At 41.4% G+C, this 17,549-nt stretch overlaps 1 protein-coding gene and 1 non-coding gene across 2 annotated transcripts in view; both read left to right on the top strand.

Annotated features, from left to right (window-relative positions):
• The first annotated feature begins 406 nt into the window (after nt 1-406).
• Nucleotides 407-17,549, top strand: part of EIF3A (eukaryotic translation initiation factor 3 subunit A) — a 29,192-nt gene continuing 12,049 nt past the window's right edge. The window contains exons 1-14 of the mRNA XM_069020133.1: nt 407-535; nt 4,164-4,354; nt 4,556-4,692; nt 6,585-6,748; nt 7,801-8,000; nt 8,506-8,714; nt 9,211-9,382; nt 10,326-10,430; nt 11,206-11,304; nt 11,969-12,085; nt 12,482-12,667; nt 14,788-15,135; nt 15,382-15,486; nt 17,212-17,325. Coding sequence (XP_068876234.1) covers nt 487-535; nt 4,164-4,354; nt 4,556-4,692; nt 6,585-6,748; nt 7,801-8,000; nt 8,506-8,714; nt 9,211-9,382; nt 10,326-10,430; nt 11,206-11,304; nt 11,969-12,085; nt 12,482-12,667; nt 14,788-15,135; nt 15,382-15,486; nt 17,212-17,325 — 2,196 coding nt within the window. The 5' untranslated portion in view covers nt 407-486. The remainder of the gene's footprint in view (nt 536-4,163; nt 4,355-4,555; nt 4,693-6,584; nt 6,749-7,800; nt 8,001-8,505; nt 8,715-9,210; nt 9,383-10,325; nt 10,431-11,205; nt 11,305-11,968; nt 12,086-12,481; nt 12,668-14,787; nt 15,136-15,381; nt 15,487-17,211; nt 17,326-17,549) is intronic.
• Nucleotides 11,641-11,773, top strand: LOC138112906 (small nucleolar RNA SNORA19). The gene has a single exon (XR_011151908.1). It is a non-coding gene; the product is annotated as a small nucleolar RNA SNORA19 (small nucleolar RNA).

The raw sequence follows: 17,549 nt of genomic DNA, 5'->3' as shown, positions 1-17,549 counted from the left end.
AAGCAGCAGTGGAATAAGAAAACGAACAGTAAGAACAGTGCTAATAACAAGAGTGTGCGAGACAGGCGAATGACTCACTCGGGGCCCGGCGCCACCCGACCGCCCCCCCGGCAAACCCCCCTGTGCCCCCGGTATCGTTTAAGGCTCACTCAAAGGGCTTTGTGGAGCTCGCCCCGCGATCGCCTCCCGATCCCGATCCCCCTCACGGTCCGGATCTCCCCACGACCTTATCTCACGATCCCATCAGGGTCCCGGTCCCAATCCCCCTCCCGCTCCCGCTTCTTCCCGGTCCCGATCCCGATCCCGGTCCCTCCTGGCGGTTCGTGCGCGCGCCGGGCGGAGCTTCCGCTTCCGCCGCCGTCAGGGCGCGCGCGGGCCCCTTTCCCTCCCCTTCCCTCGCCGCTCCCTCCCTTTCCGGCCGCGCGCGCCGCCTGGCTGGAGCTCGGAGCCGCCGCCGCCCCGTGAGGAGCCGCCGCCGCCGCCATCATGCCGGTGTACTTCCAGCGGCCCGAGAACGCCCTGAAGCGGGCGAACGGTCAGTGCGGGCCGCGCCCACACACACACAGCGCTGGGTCGCCTCCCGCGCCGCTCCCCGGCTCCCGGCCGCGCCCGCCCCGGGACCCCTCGGCCGGGCCGGCCCGGGAGAGCCCACCCGGAATTCCCCGGCGGTGAGCGGAGTCCGCCCGGGAGCGCCCGCCCGGGAGGGAGCGGGCGGCGCGGCGCCGGCGCGGGGAAAGGGCCGGGCCGGGCCGGCGTGGCCGCGCCGCATGGCGGAGGCGAGGGAGGCCCGGCGGGCGTGAGGAGCGGGCCCGGCCCCGCCTCCCGCTCCCCTGGGCCCCACGGCCGCCTCCGGGCGAAGGGGGAGCCGCCGTGGCCGGCTCTGGCACGGCCTCAGCCCGCGCGTCTGGGCCCGCTGGCGGGCAGGGGCGACCGGGGCTGGGCGTGAGCGGGTCGGGCCGCGCTGCCCTGCCGGGGTGATCTCAAACCCGGGCTGATCCCGCGCCCTTGTGTGTCCTGTGGGCTTTGTATGTTGTATGCTGTCCTTCACGTGACTGTGGTGAGAACGCAAATGGTAAAACTCCTTCGCTGCTGCACAGGCTGATAACACTGGTTTGGTTTTGGTACACCAACCAAGGGAGACAATCCAGCGCTGTAGCCGTCGCTTGCTGACTGCCACATAAAAGCTGGCCTGGTTATATTTATCAGCTGGCTCGTTTCGGGCCAAACATATGGCTTTGACGCTTCTGTTTTTTATAGTATCCTATTTTAAGCCCTTAGCAAGACCATTTAGACCCTTCATTGTCGCAGGGTTTATCTCAAGATGACACTTACAGACATCCACAACTTACAGATGATGTATGGGTCTTAAAATGACAGCAGAAGAGGCTGTGTGGTCTGGGGACTCTTCATTATTCAAGTACTTAGTATATTAATAAGAAAATGTGAGAGTACTGCACGTCCTCAAGATTTTTAATCAAAAATTCATTGTAAAAGTCTTTCCCACAAAGATAAAAAGATGAAAGATGAAATCAGCTTCAGTCAGCATTCAGGGGTGAAGATGTGTTGCATCAGTCCTTTCACTGGAAAAGATGCACATACCATAATATATAAACTTTAATTATACTTAAGAATTCTTGGGTAGAGTAAGTGGTAGCTGGTGTGCAAGTTGCATTTCTGGAATATTGACCTTAAACTGCTTATTATTATTATTGATGCTTTCTTGGTATTTAAATTCACGTTTCTTATACTGCTGCAAGTCTACTAAATTATGTGAAGTGAAGGAGTCGAGTTGAACTGAAGGAGGTGTTCTCCAGACAGATGCTGGAAATCCTGAATTTCAGTGGACTGAATGGAAAACATGACAAGCAGTGTCAAGTCTTACAAACTGCAGGGGTTCAGTCTTACCACAGCCAAGCATAATAAAGGGTGGAAAGTCGTACCTAAGGCAGATTGTGTGTTGCAGGAAGCAGTTTAATGTTAAACTGACGTTTCAAATGGGACCACTCAGTGCAGTTTCCAGAGTTTCAGTGTGTGTGTTTTATATTTAAGGCTCAAGTGAGCATTAGAAGCACTATATGCTTCATGTTCTCAGTGACTTCAACATACAGAGGTGATGTTTGGAAATAGGAAGAGCTTGAAGGATTTTAAGTATATACAGATATATAAGAAAAGCTGTTTTTTCTTTGTAACTGATGAATGTAGGTCAAGGCCAACCCTCAGCTGTTGTTAATATTTGGCATTGCTTTGTACTGAGGATGTAATGCAACTTTAAGGAGTGTTTTATTGTTGCAGATACTGAGCTTGCTCAGTGTTAGAGATACTATAAAGCACATGGCATCTTTGTCACCTCTTGTAATGACATGTTTCCTCAGATTGAAAACTGAGCTTAATTCAGGGTTTTGGTCTAGCAGTAGGTGAGTTGTTGATGTGTATCATCTGTTCTTGGCCACTCAGCTTCAGCTGTTAGCATTTTAAGTAGTATGAAAGAAAAAAGACCAGTAGAAGGTAACTCTTACAGCTATTTATGGGCTGAGCTTTACAGTTTGTATGTTACAGGTCTGAGTTTCCATAACTTACAGTTCCTGCTGCAAAGCATGGTGTTGTGTGCTGTATTTCAATATTCAGGTTCATTTTGTGCTTTTACTGAAGTGTCTCTTAAATGAGCCTTAATTATTTGAATTACTTGTAAGAACCTGCTTGGCCAGAGTTAATTAAAAGTTTCAAAACAATATGAATTAATTTTGTGCTTTGTCCAGTTGGTTATCGACCACTGAGAGCTGTGGTTGGAGTGCCCTGGCATTGTTGCAGTATTAAACTTGCCTTTCAAGTTAATTTTCATAAATGAAATGTAAAGCTAAGCAGTAATTGTCTCAAAAGCAGCTCTGAGACAGAACAGGAGTGTAAATTATGGGATGGAGGGTAGCTTTCTTAAAATTCCCTTGGTGAGTAAAAAAGTACTGCTGGATACTGTCACACCGTAACCTTGATTCTCTTCAGTTGTATCAGGGTACTTTCTCTAGAAAGGAGCTAGCTCATCTTCTGCCAGCTCATTATTTACATAAACTGAATCCTGATTATGAGCTGTTGTGGTCCTTAAATTAAAACCCTCTGCTGCTTTCAGTCTACATCTTTTGCCATGTTTAACTTCAAGATTCCAAAACTTGGAAGCTCTGTCTGATGTCTGATCTCCTTGAGCAGGCCCCTACTCTAGTAGTTTTTTGCCATTATTTCTTTAGGAATGGAGTGCTTTCCAGAGTGCTTCATGGGAAGTACTAACTACCCCTCAGCCTTTAAGAACAGGCATGTTTCCCACTAGCTGTACTTGACCTATCTTATCTATTAAACCTGTTTGCTTCCCATTCGGTGTGTTCATTTCTCCTGCTGTTCTGCAGTGCAGAGTACATTCAGAGCAGGGTCTGTGTGTATGTGGGTCGCTGCTTCAGTGGTTGCTCATGGGTGGTTTGCTGTGTTTTGTGTGAAGCAGAATGTGCGGGGTATCAGAGGTGGGAGTTGCTGTGATCCTGAGAGCTCCTGTTAATAACAGCAGCTGCTTAGGGATGAATAAATGGGGCACTGGTTTCAGCAGCAAGGCTGATTTAAAAAGTGCCCAACCCTTCAGCTGAACTGCAGCAGCTTTTGATATAACTTCTGTAAACTGAAGTGCTAAACTACTTAGGAGTTAAAAAAACCAACAAAGGAACAACTTTGCTGAGTGAAGATTTTTTCCTTCCTCCCTGTCTCACCTGAGAGCAGGACTTTCAGTCACATTCATTGTATTTTTTGCACCTTATTAAATGCCCTTGGTAGGTGCTGTACCCACCAGCCTCCTGGTAGGTATTCCTTGTCCTTGATGGAACCAGCTTTAAAACTGGATGTGTCCATTTTATTCACATGTATGAAGTGCTCAGTCATGCCTGGATGGACGGAGAGACATCTCTGCTATCCTGAAATTCCCATGTAAATTTACTGGTCAGCATTTGTTTACCAGTTATGTCACTGAACGACTAACACTGAGTTGCCAACGTTTTTGATATGGCCAGCTAAATCAAGCCATCAATGCACTTTGGGTAGAGTTGATTAAATTCTGGATGTTTCCTGTATTAAGCATAACACATGCATCTTCTGGTGTGCAAGTCTTTTGCTAACTGGGATTTTACTTTCAGAATTTCTTGAGGTTGGCAAAAAGCAGCCTGCCCTTGATGTTCTCTATGATGTTATGAAAAGTAAGAAACACCGAACATGGCAGAAAATCCACGAGCCAATTATGCTGAAGTACCTGGAACTCTGCGTGGATCTCCGCAAGAGTCACCTGGCCAAAGAAGGATTGTACCAGTACAAGAATATTTGCCAGCAGGTATGGCTTTGGATTTTTTATTGTATTTATTTATAGCAAGCGTGGTATCTGTCAGCTGATATAATCTAAAAGTAGCTGATTTGTCGTGAATTAGGATTAATTTGCCTTCTAGATGTTCTTGGGTTTATAGCACTTACATTTTAAACGTTTATTGCCTATTGTGGGTGGAAACATCTTCACCTTTTTTTGCCTTTGCTGTAGGTTAACATCAAATCTTTGGAGGATGTTGTTCGAGCCTATTTAAAATTAGCTGAAGAAAAAACAGAAGCAGCTAAGGAAGAATCCCAGCAGATGGTACTGGACATAGAAGACTTGGATAACATTCAGACTCCAGAAAGGTGTGCACCCTGTCTTTAAAATGTAGCAATTTACAGAAAGTATCCTTAATTTTATTCACAATGCTGAGATATAAAAGTGATAGACTTGAAATGTAATACTAGTGGTGTTCTAGAGGTTTTAAAGGAAGGGAAAAAAAGCAGGAATTTTACATTGAACAAAATCTCAAGTCTGAGTAAAGAAAAGTAAAGAAAGCAAGCAGTAAAGAATACAAAATGTATGTGCAGTGGTTCTGGGAGTTGGGTCACTGCTTTCCAGTGTCTGCTCGGATTTGCATCTGTAGTGGTATTGGAGAGTTTATTGTGGTAAGCTCCTCATTAATGGTTGATGTAGAAATGCTGTTAGTTATATTAGGCCAATGTAATTCCTGTATGGGATAACCTCCATTTCTTCTGACCACATTGTGCATATACAAACAAAAGGAAATGTTACTTTATACTTGCTTGGTTAACTGATGAGATAATAGAAGAAAGGGCATGAAAAGTATGTTCAAGAGAGTTAGAATTAATAGGGTGGGTAATGAGAACATAGAATGATGATAGAAATAATAGAAAATGGAAAAAATTACTGAAGTAGAAGATATTTGTGTTGTGTAGGAATAGAGCTGTAGTAGTCAAATAATACTTACAAAGACGTGGAGTAGAAGGCTCTGTATTTACATGTTAACAGCAAAACTCTCTAGTAGAAGTTGGTTGCAAAAAAGAAAAGGTGACATGGAGACCCCAACAGTGACAGACGTTTATTCAATAGGAGGACACTGCTATTCATGCTATTTCTAGTGCCAGAAATTGTTACAGAGGAATCCACTAACAGTTAAACAGTGAAGATGACTGACCTCTCTTTTCCTTGTTCTCCTTTCTATAACAGAGGACTAGAGAATAGATCTTTTCAGTCACACTTCTCATCTAAACAAGCAGAGTTCCTTTAATGTTTTTTAAGTCCTGTTCTAGACTTCTCATACTTTTTTTGCTGGATTCACTTCATGATCTGTTGGAGAAGGCACTGGTGACATGTTGTGTTTAATAGTGTATGTAGTACCCAAGGAAGCAAATCAGAACTGGAAATGGTGTAGAAGAAAAGAGTTAAAAGAGTTGAGACTTTAGATTAGAAACAGTTCAGAAAGAGTTTTAAAAATTAAGGCTTAGGGAAGATGGTTCTCTGTGAGTTTAACACATTGAATGGATTGTTCAGCAGAAAGGGATCATGTGGGACATAGCACTGAATTGGTCTCAGTGTCTTGGGAATGCTTCCCCCAGTCTTATATTTCTGTGATGAGGGAATGAAGTTCTATATGAAAGATTAACTTACCTTACCTCTGACATATTTAAGCATCTTTTTCATGTCAGAATTTGTAAAGGATTTGAAATGTTAATGTGAGTAGTCTGGTTTCTGATGTGTGCGGATCACAACACAGCGCTTGTGTCACATGTCAGCACAAAGTGAACTCTAGCAGCAGTGCTGGTGACTAAAAGGGAAGTGTCAGCAAGTACTAAAGTGTCTGCATTGGCAGTGATACTTGACTAGCAGAGGTACAGGACACAGCTCCCTGCTAGGAAAGGGAAGGTGAAAATCCTGGAGTTAGTTTCCTTTGGCTTACTTGTGAAGGATACAAGTTTCTGATGTCTTACCTCTGGAGCTTGAACATATCAGTCGTATGTGCAGTGGCCAAAGTTTGAAACTTCAAAGTTTGAAATAATTGTCTACATCCTTTAAGGGAAAAGGGAGCTGTCTGAGGGACCACTTTGAACATAAGCAATAGACTATTCAGCAGCAAAGTAGCTGTTCAGATTTGTCCAGTCTCATCTTAGAACCTGGTAAGAAAAATTGATGAGAATTGTAGGGAATAAACCACTTCTCTTTTTTCTTTTTCCTTACCCCTCTGCCCTGGCTAAAGTGTTCTTTTGAGTGCTGTAAGTGGAGAAGACACTCAGGATCGTACTGACCGCCTGCTTTTGACACCTTGGGTTAAATTTCTATGGGAATCCTATAGACAGTGTTTGGATCTTCTCCGAAATAATTCTCGAGTAGAACGCCTGTACCATGACATTGCACAGCAAGGTAGGTCCAAAAGATGGAAACTTGAACTATAAAGATGTGGGGTGTGTCCCCCGTTAAGGGGAAGGGAACATCCAAGATTTGTAGATGCTTGTGGTCGAAAGGAACAACAAGAATCAGAGGGTCCTCAACAGCTTACAGAGTTTTAGTAGTAAATGACGCATTTGGCATGGAAGTCCCTGACCTCCCAGCCTAAGCACGTGGCAGTGGGTTTTGGATAAAGGAATAGAGTGGAAGAAGAGAAGGTTGAATTAAAGAGAGGGTTAGAGAGAAAGAATGGCAGGGAAAAGGAGAGAAATCACTAGTCCTTACTCCAGTGTTGATCCAGCTGAGGGAGTGTCCAGAGTCCTGGGGTGCACATGCATCTGGGCTTTGTCAGGGGACCTTTTTATAGATAAGTTTCTCACTTGTTACGCAAATCAGTTCTCATGCTCAGTCTGTTCTTGACCTTTCTGGAAGTGGGTTGGAGGGCTTCAAAGGTTTTGGGTGGTCTTGATCCCCCCTCTACAGTCCATCCCCTCTTCTTGACCTCTTTCCTGCACTTGTGCTGTGTTGTGCATATCTCCAGAAGCCAGAGCAAGGATTGGTTTTTGAGAGGAACTGTGGGATTAGTGATGGGGTTCTTGTCTGTGTCATTTCCAGTCATTTGAAGGTTTCATTTGACTTTACCATATTTAAATGAAGTGAGAATTTTTTTCCCACATTTTACAAAGCCAAAACCTGAATTCATGCCATTCATAGGATTTTGTTTCCTCTTAGTTCAAACTAAAAGCTGGAATCACTGCATAAATTAGAACATTTTTAAAGAGACTTAAAGTATTCCCTTTGCTCTTTAAGCTTAATTATGTAGAAACATCTTCATCTTTTGAGGTCAAGATGAAAATGCTCTGCATTGTCACTTATTATGTGTGACAGATTGTATCATGTTTGAGATGTCTTTTGACTGCAAATGGAGCTTCTTTAAGTGTACTGATTTACATATTTGAATCCCATTTAGAACTACCATGAAGTCACCATTAGTGAACATTTTGAATTTACATTATTCATTTTTGCAGCTTTCAAGTTCTGCCTGCAGTACACGCGGAAAGCGGAGTTCCGCAAACTCTGCGATAACCTGCGAATGCACCTGGGCCAGATCCAGCGGCACCACAACCAAAGCACAGCCATCAACCTCAACAATCCTGACAGCCAGTCCATGCACCTGGAGACCAGGCTGGTGCAGCTGGACAGTGCTATCAGCATGGAGCTGTGGCAGGTATGCAGCAGGGCTCCCCATCACACTTGGTCTGCAGCCTTTCTGTAATCTGCTCCATGCAGTTCATGTTTCATGGCACATGCACCAAGATGAGGAAAGGATAAGAGCTAAAGAATAAAGTTTTAATATCTAGAATATTCAATGCTTAGTCTGGTGTTTCTGCACAGCATTTCAAACCAAGCTTTGCTGGTAGAACTTTTGGTATTTTTTTGTTTGTTTTTTCTTTTTTCTCCTCTTGGTTTGTAGCTTGAAAATCCAGATGAAACAAGTTTTTCAGAAATACCAGATTCTAAGCAGATAGTTAATGGAGTATGTCCAAATAATTTATTAGGAAAGAAGTATTTGTTTTCATGTAGCTGACAAAACTGAGGATCACAGCTTTCATAAGTATTAAATACTTTATAGCCTTATAACCTTTATGAATGAATTCATATTTTTCCTTTTTTGGGGTGTTGCAAAAAACTTCCTAACAGTAGTGTATTTGGTTGTTTTGGGTTTTTTTTAGGAAGCTTTCAAAGCAGTGGAAGATATTCATGGACTGTTTGCACTGTCTAAGAAACCACCCAAACCACAGCTGATGGCAAATTACTATCACAAAGTTTCAACTGTCTTCTGGAAATCAGGAAATGCTCTTTTTCATGCATCCACCCTTCACCGCCTTTATCACTTATCAAGAGAAATGCGAAAGAATCTCACACAAGAGGAGATGCAGAGGTGGGGAAAGATACTTGCTGTGATCTTAGAATCTATTTTTAACCCCCTAGGTTCAAAAATAAACTAAATTGTACCCCAAAAGAAGCAGATGACATGTATGGCTGTGAGCAGCTCTGCCTAAATTGGCCAGTACTAATTGCCTCAAAAGAAATCTAGAGCAAGGAGGATGTTTTACAAAGCTACAGTGTAAGTATTGTGAACATTAGCATCACTTTAGTTTAAGCTTCCTTCTCTTTACTGACTGAGAAGATAAGCAAGTCAATAAATATCTGGGGTTTTGTTTCCTTTTTCTCTTCTGAGTGGTGGTATTTTCTTCACAAGACTTCAAAATTTCCTCTCATGTTGCAGTTGGTGTCTCCTCTGTTATTTCTGGTGTTTTTACACAGCTTTGCATCCTGGATGCTCCTCGTTCCTGTCTTGAATTGGCACATTTATGAACAGGAATTAGTAAGTGTTCTCTAGCAGTTCATCTCTTGTGCTTCTGCTCTGTCACCAGGATGTCCACTCGAGTCCTTTTGGCCACCTTGTCCATTCCCATAACTCCAGAGAGAACTGACATTGCTCGTCTCCTGGATATGGATGGAATCATCGTGGAGAAACAGCGGCGCCTGGCCACGCTGCTGGGGCTGCAGGCCCCCCCTACACGGGCCAGCCTCATCAATGACATGGTAGGTACTGGGGCTCAGGTGAGCAGCTTCCTAACACTGACTCCTGTTCTAGAGCACTGTGCTTAGCTGTGGGTCAGCAATTTTAAAGCTAAAACGGCTGTATGGTTAATTGGGACTTAATTGCAGATTCACAAGGACTGTTTGGAAATGGCAGTGGCAATGGATGCTCGTGTGCACTAAAGAGCCAGATTCAATATTGTCTTTATGTCACCCAAGCAACAAATACTGATTTGAAACCCTGAGGTGTCTGAAACATGTGATCTAGAACTTTAGGGTTTTTTGGGGGTAATTAACTGAATCAAGTGCTTATTTTTCTGTTTTAAATGTGTTTTGGATAAGCACAGGTCAGATGTCAAATGTTGGAAAATATGGATCTAAGTGATCATGAAAACTTCATGTGTTTAATTTGAAGGGATGTTAGATTTATCTATCCTCAGACCTCCTGTGATGCTCATAAACAAATTAGATATTAAGTAATGGGTAGTTTCAGAGAATGTTTGAATTTCTTAGAGTCATTTGCACTCATATCTGAAACTTAGGTTCAAAGCTCATTTAACAATATGAATTAATTCTTCTCGCAGCACCTCTCAGTTTGCCTCCAACCCACAATTTAAGGCTTCAGAAATTTAATCATGAACAGAGATGTTAGATTGGATGTGGGCCTACATTTGTGTAGTAAGCCTTGTGTCTTAGAAATGGCTGAGGATGGTACTCTAGTCTGTTTACCTTGCTTATGTTTTCTACTTTTCCATTTTTAAGTAAGTGATGTAGTGTAGAGTTACTGTCACTGCAGTTAAGAATGTAATGAAAAATATGTAGTCTCCTGTATTGAAAAGCACATCTGTTGCCTGTTTAACTTGTTGAATATGAAATTCTTAAAGCATAACTATTGGTTAATATTGTATTTATGTTGAGATCTTTGGATTTTTTTTGTTGACTGTAGGTCAGGTTCAATGTAGTGCAATATGTTGTCCCAGAAGTGAAAGAACTTTACAATTGGCTTGAAGTAGACTTTCACCCGCTCAAGTTGAGTGCTCGTGTCAGCAAGGTAAGTTTTTTCTGGCTCTGTGTGTATTGGTCTTGACTAATAGTCTGTTATTTGAATATTGATTTGTGGTAAATATCAACTAGCTTTTTCTATTGCCAGATTTTTCAGTAGTAGCCTTGATTTGGTGAAGTTCCATTACCGTGACATGTACATGACATCTGATAGAGTAAGCCAGGTTATTGAAATAGAATGAAAATTCACTCAGGTCTTTTGGGTGCTATTCAGAGGGCTCCATAAAGGTGCAGAGTTTTGGGAATGTATCAGAAGGTTTTGTTGGTGGAGATGATACTGAGTTAATTTGTGTAAAGGTGCAAAATGAGAAGACTGTGTGCACACATGGGCATAAGCTGGCAAGTGGCTTGTGTGCTGAGTGGAAAGATAAACCAATGACTGGTTTTACTATTAAAAGGTAGAGTGTTTGGAGGTAGAATAATATGAGAGCTGTTGATTAGGTAGTGTAAATTCTGCAGTTGATGAAGCACATCATGTTCTTTTTCTTTGATAGTGGGAACAAAGATATTTGAGGTGCTAAAAAGAACTTGAAGGTAAATTAGCAGTGTGGTAAATGTTGCCAGTACTGTCAGTCGCCTTCATACAAAAACTGTCAGCTCTGCTTTGTAACTGTAAGTGTTCTGATCTAAGGATGCACGTCAGTAAAACAGGGCAGTATCTGGACAGAAGTGCTCGTTTCAAGAGCTATAAACAGAAATGTTACTTTAATGGTGAAGTTTGTACAGGTCAATGCAGATAGAGTAACTTTTCAGACTTTTGATAGGTTCTGAACTGGGTGAAGGACCAAGCTGAAAAGGAACCTGAATTACAGCTGTACATTCCTCACCTGCAAAACAACACCATCCTTCGCCTTCTGCAGCAGGTATGAGTAAAGAAAATGTATGTTCTTAAGTATACATAAGTTAGAATATGCTTTGGATGAAGATTAAGTTGGAAACTTTAATGATGAAATAGTTTTTCTTTCCATCAAATAGAAGACTGATTTTGAAATACATTTTTCTAGTGTATAACCCATATCTTCAGTTTTGTGCATCATTTAAGTACAGATGTAGTATCTATACTTGATAGTGGGGTACAGTAGTGTAGTCTCTTCTCTGGATTTTCTTCATTACTTACCAAGTTTCTTAAAACTTCTCTTTGGAGTAAGGTCTTGGGTATTTTGCTTTGGGTTTTGGTTTTAATGTAATTTTATTATAAAATGCACATTTCATTGACCTGCTTTCGTTACCAGTGATGAGCAGTGTTATTTCTGGTGTGCTAAAGAAATAGTTGAAGGCTAATTAGCAGCATAGCTGGATGTAGTTACTGCTGCCAGTCTCCTTCATACAAAGCAGCTATTCAGGAACAGGGTTTAATCTAAATACAGTACAGAAATAAAATCCTGCAAGAGTATTTACAATTACATGAATATGTATACATTCATTTGTTGACAATTTAGCAAGTTAACTTTAAGGCTTGTACAACAACTTCTGTTGCTGATTTCTTTTCATTGAGGAAAAGTACCTATTGTTCCTGTTCCCATTCAGGTGGCCCAGATCTATCAAAGCATTGAGTTTGCTCGTCTGTGTACCTTGGTTCCTTTTGTGGATGCTTTCCAGCTGGAGCGCTGTATCGTGGATGCAGCCAGGCATTGTGACTTACAAGTGAGTGCTGTAGAAAGACTTGTGTGAAATGATGTCTGGGTTCACGTGTATTGCAGGAGATGGAAAGGAACTGGTTGCCAGTGTGGAGCAAGAGGCAAGAGTGATCTGTCTTTCAGTGCTCATTTCATTGAATCTTTGAAAGTTCAGCCTCTTCCCTTGATTTTGTTGTTGTTTGGGTTTGTTTTTTTCCTAAACCATAGAAATAAACCTTCATTCAAAGTGCTGTTTTTCTCCTACTAATTTGGCATTTCTCATAGAATGGCATGGCAAAGTTTTTTTCAAGTAATTTCTTCTTGGAGCTTCTGTTGACTCATGGTGGTCATAGGCAGAGCAACAGAGAAATTGTTCAATAAACAGTACTGTCCTTTTTCTTCCTTTTTTTCTATCTTTGCAAAGGTTCGCCTTGATCACACGACCCGGACACTGAGTTTTGGTTCAGATTTGAATTACTGTACTAGAGAGGATGCTCCACTGGGCCCTCAGCTGCAGAGCATGCCTTCTGAGCAGATCAGAAACCAGCTGACTGCAATGTCCTCAGCTCTGGCTAAGGCTCTTGCAGTCATTAAGCCTCCTCACTTAATGGTAAGTCATTTAAAGTTTTATGAAAATGTTGTCAAGGCTTGTATTTTAATGAATGTGTTTTCTCAGATTAGATGTACGTTTTACTTTCTTTTTTTTTCAGCTTAGTGGTAGTCAGGTTTTTGTGCTTGTAAAGAAGTCATTCTTAAAAGCACTCAGCTAGTTAGTGTTTGGTCATAACTAAAATCATGGCAAAATATACACAAGAGGCCTGAGCTTAAAGTTTCCGGTCTTGAAAATACTAGGCTTAGGATATAGCAAATAATAACTCTATACATGAGCCTACAGAACTAGGATTTGTTTAAAATTTTGCATGTGTCTTTAAAAATCCAAGAGCCTGCTTCATTTATTCTTCCTGGAGAAACTGCTGTTGTGAAAAACCTGGAATATAGCTTTATAGAACAAAACATCCCACAGCTCAAAAACTGACCTGTCTTTGTCACTTCCTTTCTTCCTCCCTGGGGCTTTTGGCTCCAAGGTCAGACTCACATTTCAGGTTTTCCAGAGTTCTGTAGCAGCAAGGTATAAATCAGTCTCAGATTTCCAGCATGCTTTGGTTGTGGCAAGTTAAACCTTCACTTCTTACTAGAGCAGTGGTAAATTTTCATTTCTTTGATGTTTATGAAAGATTTCGTAGCAAAGGTAGCACATATTTTTTCCATGTGGAAAAAAGGCTGATAGCAAGATGTCCATGTTAGATTCTTTCTACATGTTGAAATACTAAGTAATATTCTTTAGATATAAAAGCAAAAAATAGAACTCTATCATGACACCTAATGCTCACTTCCTTGTGTTGAACATGTATTGGTGATTTTATAGTGTTTAAGATAAAAATATTTCGATGTAGATTTTCCCTTCAAAAAAATTCGATTAGTGAATTGTATTAGATTGTCATTTTGAAAGAAAAAATATGCTTTAACTGTGCATTCATGGATAGAAATGGCAATTAGTCTTGCACTTGACATGTTAGTACAGTTAATAGCTGAACAAGATGTAAATCCTTCTCATTTAACTCAGTAATGGTCATTACACTTGTAAAACTGGAGAACAGTATCAAGGTTATTAGAAAAGCTACAGAACAAGTTCATACCCTTTTTTCCTTCACTATTGAGGTCAAAACTTTCTGCTTTTATCTGGTGCTTAAAAGCTTTTAATTTGTCATATTCGTTATAATTCACAAAATCATTAAATTCATCTAAAGCTTTTTACTTTTGTGTTTCTGGTACCTCTATTTATCTTTAAATGTGTGCAGATCTTCAACAAAGTGTGGATGTTTCAGTGTTTTTATTGAATGCCCTAGAAGTGAGAGGTTACTAAAAATATCCCTGAGGGTGCTCACATTTCAGGAGCAGCATGGCTGGGGGAGTGTGGGGAGCTGATTGGGGAGCTGCAGTGTTTGGCTGGACTCATGGAAATGGGCAGCTCCCTGAGCTGGCACAGTGACACCTCCTCAAGTGTACAGCATGAATGTCCATAAAGAACTGTGGGGGTGCTCTGGGGAGTGCTGGGGGGTGGGAAGGCTGCTTAAAGAACAGTCTGTGTTCTAATGTGTAGAAGCCTAGTGCTTTTTGTAAGGTAATGAAAATGGTTTTAAAGACAGTGTTTAAATTGTTGACTTACTTTTTTTATCATCTCACAGATAGTGCTTTGTGTCAATTAGGGTACTTTTCCTTTTTATTAGTGTATTTGGAAAATAACAAAGCTTTAAAAGAACAAAACAGCTTAGGTGAAATACAGTACATGTGGTGATACGCTTTCAGACAAATACAGAGAAAAACAACCTACGCACCCATTGCAGTTACAGATTTCAATATCAATAACAGCTGGGTGTGCAATATTTTTGGACAGAAAAATGTCAAACTGTCGTACCTAAGCCATGTTGCAGAATGCTGTCTTTTACAGACAACTTTCTCCATGTGCACGTGATTCTAGGCAGTTGGTGCTACCTCGGGTGCCACTTGGGTGAGTGATTAGATTTGCCATCACAGTTGTAATTCCACTCAGCTGGCAAGTTTGCAGAATAGAATTAACTTTGCCTTTTCCTTGAAAAGCATTTGCTTTGCTTTCTTCCTTTTTAAAGAGGAGCTGTTTACATCGTTGTCTTATTCTTAATTTAAATCCAGCAAGAGAAGGAAGAACAACATCAGCTGGCAGTCACTGCCTTCCTGAAAAATTCCAGGAAGGAGCATCAGCGTATCCTTGCGCGCCGTCAAACCATAGAGGAGAGAAAGGAGCGCCTGGAAAGTCTGAACATCCAACGTGAAAAGGAAGAGCTGGAACAACGGGAAGCAGAACTGCAGAAAGTCCGGAAAGCTGAGGAAGAGAGGCTGCGCCAGGAGGCAAAGGAGAGGGAGAAGGAGCGGATCCTGCAGGAGCATGAGCAGATCAAAAAGAAAACTGTTCGGGAGCGCTTGGAGCAGATTAAGAAGACTGAACTGGGAGCCAAAGCGTTTAAAGATATTGATATTGAGGTAGGTGATTTATTGTTGCAGTGGGAAGTTATTTTGTTATGCTTTCAGTGTTACATTGCTGGGCTACCCGAATTTCATGGGTCTTGAAAAACATGACTGTCTTACGAACAGTGTCTTAAAAATGAGACTGTGTAAGTGAACTTCAGTTCTGGGTTTGGATGGGACCTTTTTGACCTGGGGGAATAAAGACTACCTTTTGTGGGACTTTCTTCTCCCTTTTATATTGATAACTTTACTTGGTTGTAGGATCTCGAGGAATTGGATCCTGACTTTATTATGGCTAAACAAGTGGAACAGCTGGAAAAAGAAAAGAAGGAACTTCAGGAACGACTGAAGAATCAGGAGAAAAAGGTACAAAGTAGGAAGGGTACAAATGTCAGTATAGTTTTTTAGTGAACGTGATCTCCTGTGTTGATATGTATATGTGCATGCACACATATATATAATGTTGGAAATGTTATTGTTTGATACTAAAGAAAGGTAAATGTGTTATATACCAATTGGGTTTCTGGTTTTGGTGCAAAAATCGTTCTAATTAATGGAGTTGATTTGAAAAAGGACCCTTAAGCTGGATGTGAACTGAGTCGTAGTTGGGAAGACTTGTAATTAAAAAATTTTCAGAATAGGTTAAATGTTTAGATGTGAGACCATTACAGAGATGCTAAATTAATTTGTTAGTCCTCACTGAAACAGAGGAAACTCCACTGCTAGAGCCCTCCTAGATGGCAGAAAAGGATCTGTCTGAAACGGGTAGCTATAAAAGTGTGAGAAATGTGACATAATAAATAGAAACACATGACCTGGGCAAGGTGAAACTCACCCAGGACTTCCTGCTGTATTCAGGAATGAAACGGGTTTTATGGTACAGTTGGTGACTTGGGTCACTTAAAACTCATTTGAAGAAAAATGGCAAGTAGAAAGTCACAAGTTAGTTAAAAGGGTTCCAGTGAGAATCTTTGACACTGTGGGCCTGTAAAGCTGTTGCTTATACTGGACAGAGGAGCAGAAAATACATTAAACAGTAGAATTAGTAGTCACCTGAGTAAATATGATCTACCTGGAAAAGTCAGTGCAGCTTCTATAAAAGGAATGTTAGCAAGGGCTTCCTCTTGGAGTTCTCTGAAGCTGTCAAAGCAAACATATTTGTAAGGCTGATCTGATGGATGTAACTAAGTTGGAATTCCAAAAAAGCTTTTTACAAAGTTCTTCACAAAAAACCCCAACTTAGTAGTGTGACAAAAGACGGCCTTTGAATTATGTCCTGGTTAGATAGATTTAAAAACTTTATATAGGGAAGGCAGGGAAAAGAATCTCCTAGTCTTTGGCTTTGCATATTAAATGATGGGCTCCAAACTTAACATTCTTTGCCAGCAGAAGAACTTGGTTCTTCTACATTTTGAGCATTGTCTGCAGCTCTGGTTTTTTATGTCTAAAAGGATGCAGCTGAGCTGGAAGTTTGACAGGAGGCCAACAAGAATTGTCAATGATGTGGATTGGCTTCCGTGGGAGAAATGTCTTTGTAAAGTAGTACCCCTCTGTCTGACAGATTTCTAGAGAGAGGATGTGGTACCAAGTCTGTAAGAGTGTACCTGTTGTAAGAGCTGATGGTGGGAGCAGTTGTTCTTGCACTGCCTGCAATGGGTAGTGGAGTGAGAAGCATCAAATGAAGCCAGCAGGAGCTGTGTTCAGAACTGTTTGTAGGTAGAAGTTGGATCTTCATGCTGTGAGCCACAGACATGCAGGAGTTCTTTCCAAAGTACATTGTTGTATATGAAAAGCTTTGAGTTCAGAAGGACAAGAGAGAAAATCCACTGATGTTTAAAATATAAAAATACTTCCAACACAGAAAATGCTGGGAGCTGAAAATGGGTGATGCTGAAGAGAGTATTGTGATGTGCCTGTCTCTATTCCTGCATCCGTGCCTGGGAGTGCACTTAGTTGCCAGTGGTAGAGGCAGGTTCTTGGCTGGGTTGACCTTTGATGGTCCAGTGTGGTTGTTGTATATATTGCAGGATTCTCCAGAAAGCAGGGGTTTATGTGCATTATGTCATTCTAAAAGATGTTATCTTTACTCAGATTGACTATTTTGAAAGAGCAAAACGCTTGGAAGAAATTCCTCTGATAAAGACTGCCTATGAGGAGCAAAGAGTGCATGATATGGAGCTATGGGAGCAACAGGAAGAAGAAAGGGTAAGAATTCTTTGTTCAGCTGATAAAGTGCATTAGCAATGCATGAAAAATAGTGTGTTTTGCACGGTTTGGTTTTTTTCCCCAGCTCTTTCCAAAAAAGAAAGGAAGATTGAAATGTTAGCTTTGTGATTTCATTGTTCTAGTGGACAGCAATTTCTTCTGTCTTTGCTCTGAAAGAGGAAGAGAGAATTCCTCTTTCTAGTGGCTGGGGTAGATTGAATCCA

Source organism: Aphelocoma coerulescens, chromosome 6, assembly GCF_041296385.1.
Source record: "Aphelocoma coerulescens isolate FSJ_1873_10779 chromosome 6, UR_Acoe_1.0, whole genome shotgun sequence".
NCBI classification, from domain to species: domain Eukaryota; kingdom Metazoa; phylum Chordata; class Aves; order Passeriformes; family Corvidae; genus Aphelocoma; species Aphelocoma coerulescens.
The sequence above is the reverse complement of the archived record's forward strand: the minus strand, read 5'-3'. Positions and strand labels throughout refer to the sequence as shown.